The sequence below is a fragment of the Cervus canadensis genome, chromosome 25, assembly GCF_019320065.1.
Source record: "Cervus canadensis isolate Bull #8, Minnesota chromosome 25, ASM1932006v1, whole genome shotgun sequence".
In the NCBI taxonomy this organism is placed as follows: Eukaryota; Metazoa; Chordata; class Mammalia; order Artiodactyla; family Cervidae; genus Cervus; species Cervus canadensis.
Window position 1 is genome coordinate 25,666,033 of NC_057410.1, and position 16,164 is coordinate 25,682,196.

General features: G+C 49.5%; 2 protein-coding genes across 4 annotated transcripts in view; one reads left to right on the forward strand and one right to left on the reverse strand.

Annotated features, from left to right (window-relative positions):
• Positions 1–16,164, forward strand: part of LOC122427692 (tubulin alpha-1C chain) — a 1,128,437-nt gene that overhangs the window by 274,889 nt on the left and 837,384 nt on the right. The window lies entirely within an intron of this gene.
• MCRS1 (microspherule protein 1) lies at positions 2–9,416 on the reverse strand. Of its 3 annotated transcripts, XM_043447361.1 has the most exons (15): positions 9,239–9,346; positions 7,974–8,093; positions 7,326–7,464; positions 6,840–6,978; positions 6,067–6,225; positions 5,810–5,919; positions 4,772–4,880; positions 4,348–4,486; positions 2,045–2,120; positions 1,663–1,691; positions 1,461–1,553; positions 1,191–1,273; positions 911–998; positions 558–685; positions 2–436 (listed from the first exon to the last, which is right to left on the reverse strand). In XM_043447361.1, exons 2-15 carry the CDS (start codon positions 7,981–7,983, stop codon positions 350–352), a joined length of 1,389 nt encoding a protein of 462 aa, XP_043303296.1. In that variant the 5' UTR covers positions 7,984–8,093; positions 9,239–9,346; the 3' UTR covers positions 2–349. The 3 variants fall into 3 exon arrangements, with proteins under 3 accessions (XP_043303296.1, XP_043303295.1, XP_043303297.1); XM_043447360.1 differs by lacking the exon at positions 7,974–8,093 and having other exon boundaries at positions 9,239–9,416; XM_043447362.1 differs by lacking the exons at positions 7,974–8,093; positions 9,239–9,346 and adding an exon at positions 7,653–7,961.

Consider the following 16,164-nt stretch of genomic DNA (forward strand, 5'->3'; position numbering starts at 1 on the left):
CTTTGGAACTCAATGCTTTGTATTTACAAAAGAAAAATAATAAAAGAAAAGTCTGAAGCTATTAATAATCAGCTGAAGACAGGGAGCAAAGGTGGGAATCTGGGGGAAAGGGCGGGATCATCTGCAGAGAGAAGAGGGGCTCCGGCACTAAGGAAACTGAGGATCCCAGCCTCAGGTGCTTCCCCAGGGCCAGCCCCACCCTCCCACAGAGGCTCAGATCGAGGGGCCAGGAGCCGAGTCTCCCGCTGCCCACTCTGGTTTCTCCAGGAGCCTGAGTCCCCAGCTCCAGGGGCTGGGATGGCAGGGGACACTGAGGCCAGAGAGAGCCCATGGGTCCCACCGCCACTCCTCACTGTGGCGTGATCTTGGCAGCCTCGGCCCGAATGAGGGCAATGAGGTCCTGGTTGATAAGGAAGACAAATCGCAGGCTGGCAATCTGTGGGCAGGAGAGAAGGGTAGCTGAGGGCGGAGGTGAGACTGGGGCTAGGGCCAGGCCTACACTCTGGCTCACCACACCCCAGGGTTCACCCTGGCCTTTCCACCTCCCCCCAGCTCACCTCCACTACTGAGTTGTTGCTAAGGCGCCACTTGGAGCCACACAGCACAGGCCGTCCATCAATGTAGATGGGCCGCCGGCCCTCGTTGGCAATGAAGAAATCACCATTGTTTTTCAGCTTGATGACACCTATGGGAAAAGAAAGGAAATAAGTATGATAGGATGAGGGAAGCTAGAAGACGGTCTGAAACCCCCATGTACCCTCTGCTTCCTGGGGACACTACAAGGCACCCAGCACCCCCAAGTTAGGGATCTTAAAATGCCAGCTCCTCAGCCCCTGTCTGTCCCTAAGGTTCCCATGGAGACCAAATCCCGGGGCTGAAGGGACTTCCTCACGCTGCTTCTTGCAGATACCTTGCTTCCGGGAGATCTTCCAGGCCGGACCCTCCAGGGACAGGTCCACATCAATCTGGTTGTCCTTGGTCGCTCTGCCGAGGGTGATCTGGGAAAACGGGGCAGGTGAGGGCTGGGATCTGAGGAAAGGGAGGGGTCCACACAGGCCAGGGAAAGATGAGAAATCAGGACCAGACATAGGAAGGGCTGTGAGGGGAAGATCAACAGAGGAGGGGAACCTTGCAAGGGAGTGTGGGGATGGGGATGGGGATGAGGACAGGGAGGGCCGGGCTGGCCTCACCTCTCTAGAGCGCATCAGATACCGCACCATGCGGCCCCGCAGCACTGCCAGGGTCTGGTTGTCGAAGTCTGGGGAGCTCATGCCTGGGGGAGAGCAGCTCGTGTCAGAGAAGAGCCCCAGTGTGGAAGGCAGGGAACCAGGCCAGGATCCACTGAGGAAAAGGAGCTACAGGTCTGGGAGAGGAGGGTGAGCCCAGCCCAGCAACCAGGGTGCTCAAGGTGTGGCAAAGGGAGTGGGAGCACGAGCTTGCTGGCCCCCTGGCCTCCTCACCTGTGATGCTATCTACTAGCACCTGCCACTTATGCAGTTCCTGTTCCAGCTGCCGAATCTCCCGTTTCTGGCGCCGGTCAGCCACAGTCAGCTCTGGGGTGAGGTGGGGTGTAAGGTCTGAGGTCACCGGCACCTTGTACTGTTCCTTTCTGTTCCAGCAGGAGCTCCCACCCCCTCACCATTCCCACCAGGGTGCACTCACCATGTTCCAGGACTTCATCTCGCATGTCCCTGGGGGGGTGAGAGGAGAAGGATTAATTAAGCTCCAATTCAAGCTTACCTGCCGTCACTATTAGGTACTATTTAGCTCTCTAGGGTTCCTCAGCCCAGTGGCCCTGTACGCTGCTCCTCTGGTCCAGCCGAGCCTCCTTCCCTGGGGTGGGGGTCACATACAAAGGGTGGAGGTTGGGGTAAGGGGGACTCAGCAGGGAGACCAGGCACCAACAGCTGCAGCTGGGACTCCAGGCCGAGTATGGGCTGGGCTCCATGCTCTGCAGTGAGAGGCAGGGCTGGGCAGCACCGGGAGCTCTGTCCTTGGGAGACACATGGCTCTGTGTGCCCTGCCTGTGACCCCAGCCACTCACTTGAGCTTACTGTCATCAATCAAGTCCTCTGCGTCGGAAAAGTTCAGCACTTGGTCCCCCTTGGGCAGCGGCTGCACTGAACGAAGGACGGAGGGAGGGTGAGTGCCAATGCTCCCACTCACCCTCGAGATGCTGAGCAGACAATTGAACTAACAGGACAAACTGTAGAGAGAGCCCTGTGGAGATGGCTGCATGCTGAAATCAACAAAACTGAACCTGATGCAGGTAACGGAGGACGTGCAGATCAGACTGCACACTACTTTGGCACAAAGCGGTCCCAGGGTTAGCTGGGGGCAGAGGTGGTTCTAGAAAGTGAAGGGAATTAGAGCTGCCCTTTGTATGCTCTTTCAGTGTGCGGAGAGTCCCCACTTACAAAACCTGCTCCATGCAGGGAAGGTGCTACTACTAGCTGCACGTTACAAATGAGGAAACAGGAGGGTGGGTTAAGCTGCGTGACTCTAGCTCAGGACAGAATCAGGAATCAAGGCTGCTTTCCTGATTCCAAGTCTAAACTGCTCCATCTACTAATCACATGCTCCCAAACATTTCCTGCCACAAGGAGCTGAGAGGCACAGGACAGTCAAGTCTCATTCAGGAGGTGTCAGAAGGCAGCCTTAAGCCAGTGTTTTCAAACTGTGGGTCATGACACGTTAATGGGCCATGACACGTTAATGGGCCATGAAATGCTTTTTCTTTCCAAAAAATAAAAAGAAATAGAACACAATCAAATGTAGTCAGATATAGACTATACCCCTATTATCTGGATAATAGGATAAATAGGATAAATACTGACTTTTTTTAATGAAAAAGTTTTTTGAAAGTTTTTCAGTTCTTTGTGGTCAAAATGTAGAAAGGGCTAGAGTCCCCAAATCTGAGAACTCCTGCTTCACGGTCAGTGGTTCCTAGGACTGCAGTGTCTGCTCAGCAAGAGCTCCACTAGCTAGTGAGACTGCTGGCTGAGGAGCCTGACAACCCCTGAGGTGTCGTCACTGCCGGGGAAGCAACGGGGGGCTGCACAGGAGCCACAAATGCTCCATCACTACCACCCCCCCCACCCCTGTCACGTTAGTCCAGACTGGGTGGGAGATGGGGCTGGGGCAGTCACCCCACCACAGCTGCCTGAATCCTACCAACCTAAGATCCAGCTGACTTGAAAAGTGAGCGGCGTATGCTCCCTGTTGCTAGAGACTCCAAGCACCAGATAGCCAAGAAATCAAATACCCACACAACATGACTCTTGAAAAGTTATCCCTTGACGTTAGCAAATTTACACAAGATAACTTTCAAAAGCATGACAAAGGAGCTAGCTGTAGCAGCAAAAATAAACTTTATCCAGTGTCTGCTCTCTCTGTGGGAGGTCAGTGACTGCTGAGCCTAGGCAAGCAGCAGAGATCTGGAAGCTGCAGGAATAGAGGCGGCGGCCCACTGCACACTAAATTCAGAGATCCTCAGGAAGAGAAGATGAGGCCTCTCCTGATAAGATTTCCTAAAATCCTCTGGTAGGCATCTTCTATTATACAGAAGCTACAAGACGTAGCGAGTGAGGTGAAGGACAGAACTGCGGCTTGACTTTCAGATCAGCGTAAACCAGTACATGGCAGCCAGCGTGCAGCAGTTTAAGAAGCGAGGGGAAAGTGTGCTCAGACTGTGCAGGGCTGACCCTGAACCTTAAATCTAACCAAAGAGCTTCTTCCCATCTAATTGGACCACCTTCCTAATACTTATTAGGATAGTGAGCGTCTGGTTGGCAAGGGAAGAGAGGAATCAGAGAGCATTCTGACCACTGGGAAAGAGGAAGACAGGTGGCCTGGGTGTGAAGCCCCTGCGGGGATTTCTGAGTGGCCTGAAGGCAGCCCCACAGCCTGGTGGGAGGAAAGTGGAGAGAGGGAAGGGACAGAAAGGCTTAGAAAAAATGGTGTTTATCTTCAGGGAGGGAAAGGGGGGTGGGTGAGCACTGAAAGAAACTTTTGCATTTTACTCAGGTTTGAAAGTTACCCATGAAGAAAATATTAACGTGTTATTTATGTAACTGTAAAACAGGTCAAAAGAGCAAAATAATTAAGAAGTGGGAGACCCTGCTGTTTGGTCTTTCTGCTTAGGATTCTAGGCAATTCTGGCTACCTTTACCATTCCAGCCACGCTTCCTCCCTCTGGAAGGAAGTAGTTTTTGCTGCAAAAAGAGGTGAACAAGATCCTGGGAACCACTGAGGATTTGTTACAAGGCACTTGAGGGCGGCTGCATCCAGACCCATCCACACTCATACATACGCACCTCCACTCTGCCAGATCCTGGGCCCAGTTACCTGTCTGGTCCTCCAAAAGGTAATACTGTTTCATGAGCTGCCAGTGGGCCTGCAGAGCCTTGGCAGTACGGGCCAGGTAGAAGGCATCGGGGTGTCTGTGCAGCAGGTCCTGGAAGGTCTCCAAGGTGGGCTGGCTGGTCTGGAGGGCAAGGAGTATGCTCCGGGCGTCTGGGTTTCCTTGTCCTGCCCCTGCCTCACCATCTGTGCCCCCTGTCCCAATCCCCATCAGGAGATGGAAAAAGTGACAGCTCCTGCCAGCCAGGAAGCCAGGCTTGGCTCTCCCAGAGGACCCCGTCCACAGAGGCCCGCAGGTGTACATGCGTCTGCAGGGTAAGTCCCCAGGCAGTACAGCCTCCCCGCAGTCAGTTTTCCAGGTGACTGGTTCCCGCCCTACCCCGCTAGCCTTACTAGCCCTCAGCCTTACCGATCCCACTTTGCTCAGCAGCTGTTCCTCAGCCTTGCTAAACAGTGCCTTGCTCTGGATGGCTGCAATGGCCTCTGGGTGCAGCTGTCTCATGGCCTGGCAGGCCAGCCTGGGAAGAAGGGAGACAGAGGGCAGGGCAGGATTGAAGACAAGGTGTCAAGCAATCTGGGGTTCCTACTTCTCCAAAGCCTGCAGGCCTTTGCGATCCACAACTCAAAGCTCCAGGCCCTCAACAGAAGAGCCCGAGGGTGATGAGCAAGGCACCGGTGGCCTCGTGGGTTTGTCAAAAAACTATGAACAGGCAGTTCAGAAAACTCAGGCTCCTGTGCTCAACCCTGCGAAGAGACTCAAGGGCACAGCTGCCTAGAGGCCAGTCCTGAGGGCGATCCTAAGACCAGCTGCTGCTCCCGCCCCAAGACCTTCCCTCTTACTTGGCTAAAGCGGCCACCCACTAGACACCTCCTCTTCCCCAAACCACGCCTTGCCCATTTCCTGGTGTATCAGGGCTGTGGCTATAGCTTAAGTGGCACCAGTGTCTGTGGAGTAGAAGATGGATGTTAAGCATTATTCTGATAACATCAAGCGCCTAAGAAGGAAGTATGTGTGTTATGTGTGTGCACAGGTGTATGTGGAACTTGGACTGCTGGAACTGGAAGGGACCCTGGTGTTCTTCTGTTCCAACTACTTCTTATGAAGGAAGAAACTGTGCGAGGTCAGTGTGCAAAAGCTGGAAGGGGACCACCCTAAACCACCATGCATACAGCAGTAGGACAGGGCTCCCAGCACTCATTCTGGTGTTTCCTCTCGTGCTACTTCCTCGGCTTCCAGGTCCTTGTTCTCGGCATCCAACCTGGACTAGCAAGGTTGACAGCAGGAAGAAGCTTCCCCCCAAAGCCTGGGAGGTCTTGGTATCATCTCAGAGGATAACAGGTCCCAGGGAGCCCTGCCTCCCTGCCCCCTCCCTGTACAATTTTTTCTGTTCAAGAACCAAATCCGGTGTCCCCAGTACCGCACCGCCACTGGGGCCAGCTCACTCACTTTGAGATGACAGGATCGTAGAGCAGGGCGTACCAGCGCTCCTGGACTTCCCGCAGGGTGAAGCGGCAGCTGAACTTCACACCCAGGTGGACAGATGTCAGGTCATTGGTCTGCAAGACCCCAGAGCAGTTTGTTCCAGCCTTGGAACTGGGAAATACCCTCCCGTGCCACCTCCAGACACTGCCAGGCTAGCTGGGGGCTGAGACTGGAAGCGGTGGGGAAAAGGGAAACAAGACCGCTGTGGCAGGAAGCACTACCTGCAACACGGCATTGATGAGCAGGAGGTCGTCTGCAGGCTTCCAGCGGCCCAGATCCTTGGTCACCTGGAGTGGCTGTTTGCTCTTCTTCACGCGCTTGGTAAGTCCAGGGGCTGGGGCGGGGCTGGGCGGCACAGGTGTGCTGGGGGTCTTGGACACCTGGACAGAGAGTAGGAGCAGGGTGAGCTCAGAGCTGGCACCGGGGCAGCTGGGGCATCAGACCCAGAGTTTTGTACAGCCCCATCCAACAAGAAGCCACAGGCAGGGAGCTCAGCTGTCTAATACCAGCTCCTCCCCGTTCCCGCCCCCATCAAAGTACTTCTACATAGCCCTAGACCATATGGGGTCTTCTTTTTGCTGATGGTGCCCCCAACCCCAGAGTAGAAGGTGGGTGGGGAGGATACCAGGAAAACACTCTTGCTGGTACAGTGTCTGGGGCCAGAGCAATGCCACCTGGGGGTTATTTTTACACCCAGCAATGCTGGGAACAGGCTGTCTGCTCCCAGAATAGATGCACGCTCTATGCCTCCCACACAGAATGTGATACAGGATGTGCTGACAGGGTGGTGGTGGGGGGGGCGGGGTGCAGCAAGAAAGGGGGAGTAGTGAGATGGGCTCCCAGGAGGGAGGCATCTGAGGTTGGGGCTGGGGCGGCTTGATCCTCTCACAAGCCTCCTCTGCAGGGCTCTTGCCAGCTGGCGAAGGTTGTGGGGAAACACGAAATCTGGCACTGGCCCCCACCCCCTGCTACTCCCCATTCTCCCAATCCTTACCTTCTTCTTCTCACTGGAGGAAGGTTCGCTCCCCGAACAGCGCCCTGGTTCCACCCCACTGGCCCCCTTCGCCCGGGTAGAGGACTTAGCCAGGCTGCTCTCCACCAGCTCATCATCGAACTTCTTCCTCTTTATGAACCTGTGAAGAGTCCTACTCAGAGAGCTCTCCGTGCCCCACCCCCAGTACCCACTCACCCACACCCAGCCTCCAAAGGAGAGCAGGTTCCCAGTAGTCAGAGTGCTCACTGCTCTGGCTCAGTGGTCGAGGCATGGAACCTCTATGCTCCAACCCTCTGAGATGACTGGGTACCACACTACAAAGACTTCACATCAAAGACCTAAGATCTCCCTCCCTTGCTCAGTCTCAAGGAGAGGGACTTAGTAAGGTCAGGAAAAGCACAAGCCTCTGCCAACGCAGGCCCCAGAGGGATGCAGGGGTGAAGACATGCTGCAGTCTCAGTTTCTGGCCCCTCAAACCCTTATTACCTGGAGGAGCTTCTCCGTTTAGGGATAGTCCCCAAGGCCTGAGAGGAGGCCCGCTTCTGTCCTGCCAGTGACTCCTCATCCTCTGAGCGGCTGGCAGTGCCCGATGCCATCAGGGATGAATCTAGCAGCCCCTGAGAATCTAGAAAAAAGAGAAGTGGTGAAGTCAGACCTCCTAATTGCCAAGCAGAGCCTTGAACCTCTGCACAGGGGACCCCTCCTCAGCCCCCCTTTTCCCAGCCAGCCCTCTTGGTCCCTCCCCTGCCTCCTTGACATTTGAGGTTTTAAGGTGGGAGTTCCTTGGCCATCCAGTCCCATCTGGGCCCAGACCTTCCACGCTGGGCAGTTCTCCCGGTGCCACGTGTCATGTCGTGCAGCACATGGTGCTCAGGTCAGACTGGTGATGCCGACACACCGGGCTCTGGGCATAACTGCTCCCTCTGCCATCAAAATGCAGCCATGCCAAAGAGCAGCAGCTCAACAGAAAGTCAGTCAATTGTGGCCTCTGCCGAGAGGTACGTGGGTGGTGCTGGCCCAGGGGGAGGTGGCAATGCCCAGCCAGGACCGAAAGACACACGTGCCAGGCACGGGGTGGAATCAGCAGATGCTTGGCGCCTGAGCGTTTGGGGAGCTGGCCCGGCCTCATACTACCTTTGTCCATCCTCTTACAGTCCCAAAGCCACTGGTTCCAAACCACAGGGCTAGAAGGAAAGGTCCCACAGGCTCATCCAAGGATTCTGACCAGGTGAGCTTAGAGGCCGAGAGGAGATTCTGCAAAGGAGAAATGAGGCTCCCTGAGACTCAGATTTCCATCTGGCCAGCCTCACCTCCTTATACTGGAACTGGTCCTCAGCATCCCATAAGCTAGTGAAAACACCAGAAGAGACAATATATTCTGCCAATATGACCCTAATAAACCAGTAGCCTTTTGAAGGTCACCAACATCTCTGAGACAGTGACAAAAGCTAGGGACCCTAGAAAAATGTACACATTTCAGGAAGTTCACAACCCCCTCTAGTTCTACCAACAGCCCCAAGGTGAAGGGCCTTGACTCCAAACTAGCAAGAAACAAAGGATTCTTGGCTCACTTTTGCTTTGTCAGCTGCCCACTCAGCTCCCCTCCCAGTCCCAAGCACGGGAAAGGAAAAGGAGATAGGACTCTAACCAGTCTACCTCACTTTTTTTTCATTTTAAGCTTTGGCTAAAGATTTAGAGGGCGTTACTTCGTGGAAGAAAAAAACGCGGCTTGATCACTGAGCAAACATCAACCGCCATCTGGGGGACCCTCGCCTAAGACCGGAGAACTCAGGTACTGGGGACTTTCCGGTCCCGCCCACCCTGATCAGGGACGCTTCTGACCAGGAGGCGCTCCAGCCTTACTCCCAGGTGCGCTCGTCAAACCGCTCCATCGTAAACGGTTGGGAATTTAGCCACTTGGGGAAAGGGTGAAGAGCCCGATGCCGCCGTTACACTGAGGCAGGGTCTGCGCCCCCTTCCTTTTATGGCCCTCTGCCCTTCGTTTTCCCCGCCAAATGCACACCCAAAGTAGGGAATTTGTCCGGGTCTATTTCAGGGGCTCGGGATAGAAGTGGTGAAGTCGGTCCTGCAACTCAAAAGCAAAGCACCGAATGAACTCCGATGCTCTCGGAGCGTTAAGCTCCAGGGTCCAGTGGCGAGGGAAGGGAGTCAACTCCCAGCCTAATTCTCACCCCACCTTTGGCACGCTACCTTTGCGCATGCGTAACTTCTCGGACCAGATTCTGGCCCGGTCCGGCCCACGCATGCGCAGATTTTCGGGGCGCTACCGGGGCGGGGCCCCAAACCTGGGGGGGATCGTACCCGGCAGCACTCTGGGAAACCCCATTTCACCCCCAACTCTCCTCATCAATCATCAAAGGCGAACCGCGAAGTCTCACCATTCCTAGGCTGCCAGTTCCAACACTTTCTCCGCGGCGACGGCAGCAGCCGCAGGGCCAAGGCCGGCTTCCGTGAGATTCGTCTACTTCCGGGTCTACGAACTAAGGGTTGAGCAATCCCTTCCGGTTCGCCCCGACTGCGTAAGGAAAGGGGCGTGGCCATGGTAGCGAAGAAATTCCTGTTTTGTTATCAGCCGAAATTAAAATCTTTCCTAACTGAAACAACTTATTGGGAGACATCGGGTATTATAGGCCCCAAGTTGGAGGAAGTGATTAAAGGGAAAGGCAAGACTTGGAGCAGGATAGCCTGAGCGGCTAGGTGAGGCAACCCTGGGAGGGGGTGGACCGGAGGGTGGGGCCACGCAGCTGCTAGATTTCGGCTTCCGAATCTTGCCGCCTTGCTAGAGATCTAGGACTCTGATAGTTTCCCAGGATCACTTATAGATTGTTTGATTCCACCAGCGGTTTTAGAGAAACTGCTCTGTGGCAGGCCTGTGCTAGGCACAATATGGGGAGACGGTGTTGAGGAGCTCCCTCCAGCCGGAGAGATGTGGCGTATAGAAGGGGCCGGGAGGTTGATGTCTAACGAAAGGATGGAGAGTTGTGAACCGCGGCTCTAGAGAGCAGAGGCCAAAAAGAGAGAGTAGAGGCCCTGGGAGAAGGAGTGCCCTTCCAGTCAGCCCCACCACGCCTGGATTGCTGGAGGGAGCTGTGGGTCCCGGGAGGTAAGACGACCCGCGGAAGCACCTTCAGAGGGGAAGCCCTGAAGATGGGAGGAAAAGCCTACAGGATAAGTTGGGCGTTTGAGGGTGTGAGAGCTGCCTTGAGAAACCAGAAAGACTGTCCTCTAAAAGAGTTTCTATTTGTTTTCTGCTTCCTTGGAGGGACATAGAAGTGTAATAGCTCTAAAGAAACATACTGCAGCTCAGAATAAGAAAGATACAAGTCCAAAGCTGTCTAGCAGCTAGGTTGGACCCCTCAGTGGAGGTGTCAAGTACTCCTCACCTGAACATTGCCAGGTGATTTAAGTGTTAGATGGGAGGCTGGCCCTTCCGGCCCTGAGAGTGTATGATAGCCTTCATACATTCTCAGGGGACAAGAGTCCCCTGTTCATTTGTGATCTTGCTTAATGAGCATTAACCTACTGTATTTCCCCTGAAAGATTGTATTTTCTGATACAAGATGTGATGGACTATACTAAATATAGCATAGTAGCTATACTAGGTGAGAGTTATTACAGAGGTCTCTAAGGAGATGAGGGTTGAATTGAGATTTGACATTTGATAAGGGATCAGTTGGGCAAAGAGCTGGGGTAAGATGGCCTAGTCAGCGGGGACAGTATAGCTCCAAAGCAGAAAAGAATTTGGAGAGACTGAGGAACAGGACGGAGATTAGTGTGGCTGGAGCAGGATGATCAAGAAAAAGAGAGAAGGAGGGGATGAGAACAGAGAGGTCATCAGGGCAGATCATTTTAGGCCTTGTGTTTCATGCTATGAATTTTGGCCTTTATTCTTTTTCTAAAAAAAAAAAACTATATTAACTATATTTATTTACTTTTGGCTGTGTCACATGGCACGGAGGATCTTAGTTCCCTGACCAGGGATCAAACCTGTGCCCCCTGCAGTGGCAGCATGGAGTCTTAACCACTGGACCACTAAGGAGTGCCCTTGGCCTTTATTTTTATTGCATTAGAAAGTCCTTAAAAGATGCAAAAACATCCATTCTGTGATATGATTTACTTTTATAAATGATCCATTTGCCTGCTTGTGGAGAATGGATTGTAGGGAAGTAAGAGGAAGCAGAGAGAACAGAGAAGAGGCTACTGTATCAATCCAAATAAGAGGTAAACTCAGGTGGTTTAGCTGGGTTGTGGGGGCAGTGAAAATGGACAGACATAGTAACTTTGATGTGTATTTTGGAGGTAGAACCACAGGGACTTGCTGGTGGATTGGATTTGGGATATGAGGGAAAAGGAAAAATCAAGGATAAGATCTAGATTTTTGGCCTGAGTAACTGGATGGATACTAGACAACCCCTCCCATCCTGTCTTTAGAATATATCCAGAATCTGGTCGTATCTCACCAGCTTCTCCACTATTTCCTGATCCAAATCCCCTGGATTCATCGTCTCCCACTTGGACTATTGCAAGAGTTCCCTAACTAGTCTCCCAGCTTTCATCTTTGCCACCTCTCCTCCAGTTTCTTTATAGCAGCTAGAGTATTCCCGTCAAAATAGAAATCCATGCATGTCAAGCCTCTGCTCAAAATTCTCCATCATCCTTGGAATAAAAGCTTATGGTCTAGCCATAATCTTAAGTGTTGGGGATTCCAACATTTAAGGTAAGGTAGAGGAACCCATTCCCATCCATTTTAAAAGTTCACGATTACTAAGATGTCCATGTTCAATCTTGCCATCTCCTGCTTGACCATGTCCAATTTACTTGATTCTTGGAACTAACATTCCAGGTTCCTATGCAACAGTGTTCTTTACAGCTTTGGTCTATGTTCACCACCAGACACATAGGCAACTGAACATCGTTTCTGCTTTGGCCCATCTGCTTCATTCTTCCTGGAGCTGCTAGTAACTGCCTTTGCTCTTCCCCAGTAGCATACTGGACACTGTTCGACCTGGGTGGGGGTGGGTGCTCATCTTCCAGTGTCATATCTTTTTGCCTTTTCATACTGTTTCTCTGATTCTTCTGGCAAGAATACTGGAGTGGGTTGCCATTTCCTTCTCTGGTGGACCACGTTTTGTCAGAACTCTTCACTATGACTTGTCTGTCTTGGGTAGTCCTGCAAAGCATATCTTATAGCTTCATTGAGTTATACAAGTCCCTTCGCTATGACAAGGCTGTGATCCATGAAGGGGCCTCAGATATGCAGATGATACCACTCTAATGGCAGAAAGTGAAGAGTAACTAAAGAGCCCTTTGATAAGGGTCAAAGAGGAGAGTGAAAAAGCTGTCTTAAAACTCAATATTCAAAAATCTAATAAGATCATGGCATCTGGTCCCATCACTTTATGGCAACTAGAAGGGGAAAAGTGGAAGCAGTGACAAATTTTATTTTCATGGGCTCCAGTATCACTGTGGATGGTGACTGCAGCCATGATTTTAAAAGATGCTTGCCCCTTGGAAGGAAAGCTATGACAAACCTAGACAGCATATTAAAAAGCAGAGATATCACTTTGCTAGCAAGGGTCTATATAGACAGAGCTATGGTTCTTCCAGTAGTAATGTACACATGTGAGAGTTGCACCATGAAGAAGGCTGAGCACCGAAGAATTGATGCTTTCAAATTGTGGTGCTGGAGAAGACTCTTGAGAGTCTCATGGACAGCAAGGAGATCAAACCAGTCAATTCTAAAGGAAATCAACCCTGAATATTCATTGGAAGGACTGATACTGAGGCTGAAGCTCCAATACTTTGGCCACTTGATGCAAAGAACTGACTCACTGGAATAGACCCTGATTCTGGGAAAGATTAAAGGCAAAAGGAGAAGAGGGTGGCAGAAGTTGAGATGGTTTGATAGTATCACCCACTGAATGGATGTGAATTTGAGCAAACTCCACAAGATAGTGAAGGACAGGGAAGCCTGGCATGCTGTAGTTCACTGGGTCAAAAAGAGTCAAACACAACTGAGCGACTGAACAAGAGAAGGAGCCAGTAAAGGAACAAAAAGAAGAGTGTGCATGAAAAGAAAAGTTAGCAGTAGCACCCGTCATCCAACCTCCAGTTAGCTGTCCCTGGCTCTAGGGTAATCGTTCACAGTACAGCACCCTCCCCAGGAGAGATGTGGCCCGGCCATGGAAGCAATGATCATGGTTTCTCCTGAATCTTTGCTCAGGTCCCCAGGTCCCTTCATCTGAGGGATTAGGACATGGTGGTTAAGATACAGGTTCTGGGCTTCCCTGGTGGTCCACTGGTTAAGCATTCATCTTACAATGCGGGTTCGATCCCTGGTCTGGGAAGATCCCACATGCTGCAGGGCAACTAAGCCCGGGTACCAAAACCACTGAGCCTGCACTCCAGAGCCTGCAGGCTGCAACAGTTGAGGCCTCTGTGCTCTAGAGCCTGTGCTCACAACATGAGAAGCCGCTGCAGTGAGAAGCCTGCGCACTGTAACGAAGAGTAGCCCCTGCTCGCTGCAACTAGAGAAAGCCTGTGCACAGCAACAAAGACCCAGCACAGCCAAAAATAAAAAAAATAAATCTTAAAAAAACAGAATCTTTTCTGTTAATCTTAAAAAAACATAAATCTTTTAAAACAGAAAAGAGGCTCTGTCCAGTTTTATTTCATTTTATTTTTTTGGCCACTTGGCATACAGGATCTTAGTTCCCTGACCAGAGATCAAACCTGTGCCCCACCGCATTGGAAGCTCAGAGCCTTAACTATTGGACCACCAGGGAATTCCCAGGCTATGGCCTGGTTTTAAACCTTAGTTATCTCACCTACCAGCTTGTGATCTTGAGAAGTTATATTTCTTTGCCTCAGTTTCATCATATTGGGAAATAATAGTATCCACTTCATAGGATGGTTCTGAGGAATAAATCACTCTGCCTAAACAAGTAGGTCATATATAACAAATGCTTATAAAATGTTAGCTGTTGGTACTGATCTTAGGGCTTGGGTCCTAGTGTCTCCTGTTAGGTGGTCAGTCTTGGACCCAGCGTCTGATAATATTCCCCTCCATTAGAGCAGAACTAGTTTTTCTTTCACCTGAGACTGCTACTTTCCGGGCACTCAGAGGACACAGGATTGCACTGCTCTTGGCTCAAATATACCTTCTTAGGAAGTCAGGTTTAATAAAGCTTTGACCAGTGCAAAGATGACTTTGGACTCATAATGCATTTTTTAAAATTAATTTTTATTTATTTATTTATTTTTGGCTGCACTGGGTCTTTTTGCTACTCTTATTTTTCTCTAGTTGCAGCGAATAGGGGCTACTCTAGTTGCGTGTGCAGGCGTCTCACTGTGGTAGCTTTTCTTGTTGTGGAGCACGGGCTCTACAGCATGTGGGCTTCAGTAGCTGTGGCCAAGGGCCCAGTGGTTTGTTTCCTGGGCTCTAGAGCACAGGCTCAGTAGTTGTGGCATGGTCTTAGTTGTTCCGTGGCATGTAGGATCTTCCCAGATTAGGGATCGAACCTGAACCTGTGTTTCCTGCATTGTCAGGTGAATTCTTTATCACTGAGCCACCAGGGAAGCCTGTCATAATGCGTTTTAAGTCAACATATACTCTACTTGATATCTGTATACTTTTTTTTTTTTTTACTTTCTCTAAGGGAGGAGAAACCATCTGCAAAGGAAAGTCTCATACACAGGCTGAATTTCAATGAAATATCAATCCCCAAGGTAGAGAATCATAGGCAAACTTTACGAAACATCTGACTTGTTGTTCCATCTTGGTCTGAAAACTAGAATCACACTTAATGAGGAAACCTAAATTATTCCCATTAAAGTTAGGTATTCCATGAGGATAGCCCCTGTGGCTATTTTTATTTAACACTGCCTTGGAAATACTAGCCTGCTTAATTTCAGAAGAGAAAGCAATGAGATATAAAAACTAGGGAAGAGGTGAAATTACCACTATTAATTTATGATTTAATAGCCCAACTGGAAAATTGGAGGATATCAACTGAAAAACTAATATAAATAAGACATTTTAGCAAAGTGGGTACAAATTATATACAAAAAGTCAATGAACAACAGCCAGATAGAAAATATATGGGAATAAAATGTATCACTTACAATAGCAAGGGAAAAGCAATGTAACCTAGAGTAATCTTAACAGTGTGCTAGATCTAGGTGCCCCAAACTGAAATTACTATCAAACAACACAAAAAAGAGATAAGAATAAATGGAAAGGCATACTCTATTTTTCGTAGAAAGACTCACTATCATAAAGATGTCAGCTCTCCATAAGTTAATCTATAAATTTAACACAATCTAATAAAAATACCAACAGACTACATAATCTGAATATAAAATTCATATGGAAATTTTTGCATAAAAAGTAACAGCATTCTGAAAAAGAAAGTTAATGAAAGAGGAATAGCTCTATTGGATATTAAACCAATAAAAACTAAAATAGTAAAATCCAGAGGACACTAGCATAAGCATAGGTAATTTGATCAAGAGAACAGAGTCCAGAAACAGATGCAAGACATTTAAAATGTTAGCATGTAATAAAGGGGGCATTGCCTATCAGTAAGGAAAAGATGGATTATATGGTAAGTGGTATCGAGACAATTGTGTAGCCACCTGAAAAAAAAAAAAAAAGTGGTATCTCTATTCCTCACACTAAAATAAATCTATATGAATCAATTGTGTTTAAATAAATGTAAAATAGTAAAATTATAAATTTATATGTCACAGCAGAGAAAATAGAATAGCACAAAATTTCCCAAAGCATTAAAAAAAAGACAATTCTGTCAACATAAAAATCTATAATTTCTGCAGAGCAAAAAACACCATAAACTAAGAAATAGCAAACTGAGGGAAATGTTTGCAGCTCATATCATAGACAAAAGAACTAATTTGCTTAATATATACAAAATCCTTTCAAATCAATATGAGAAAGAACAAAAATACAAGAACAAAATAGGATGGTTAACATAAAAGGAAAGATAAATGGCTCTTAGACATATGAAAAGATGCTCAACTTCACACAAGAAAATTGAAACTACATTTCAATATCATTTTTCACCTATAGATAGGCAAAAATTCAAATGTTTGACAATATGCCCTTGGCCTGGTTATGGAGAAAGAGGCCCTCTTATGTGTTACTAGTAGAACTGTAAATTGTCAGTACTTGCCAAAATTACAAATGAATATAATTTCTGACCCAATATACTTGCATACGGGCTTCCAGGGGGCACTAGCTGTCAAGAAAACTCGCCTGATAACACAGGAGACGTAAGAGACTCAG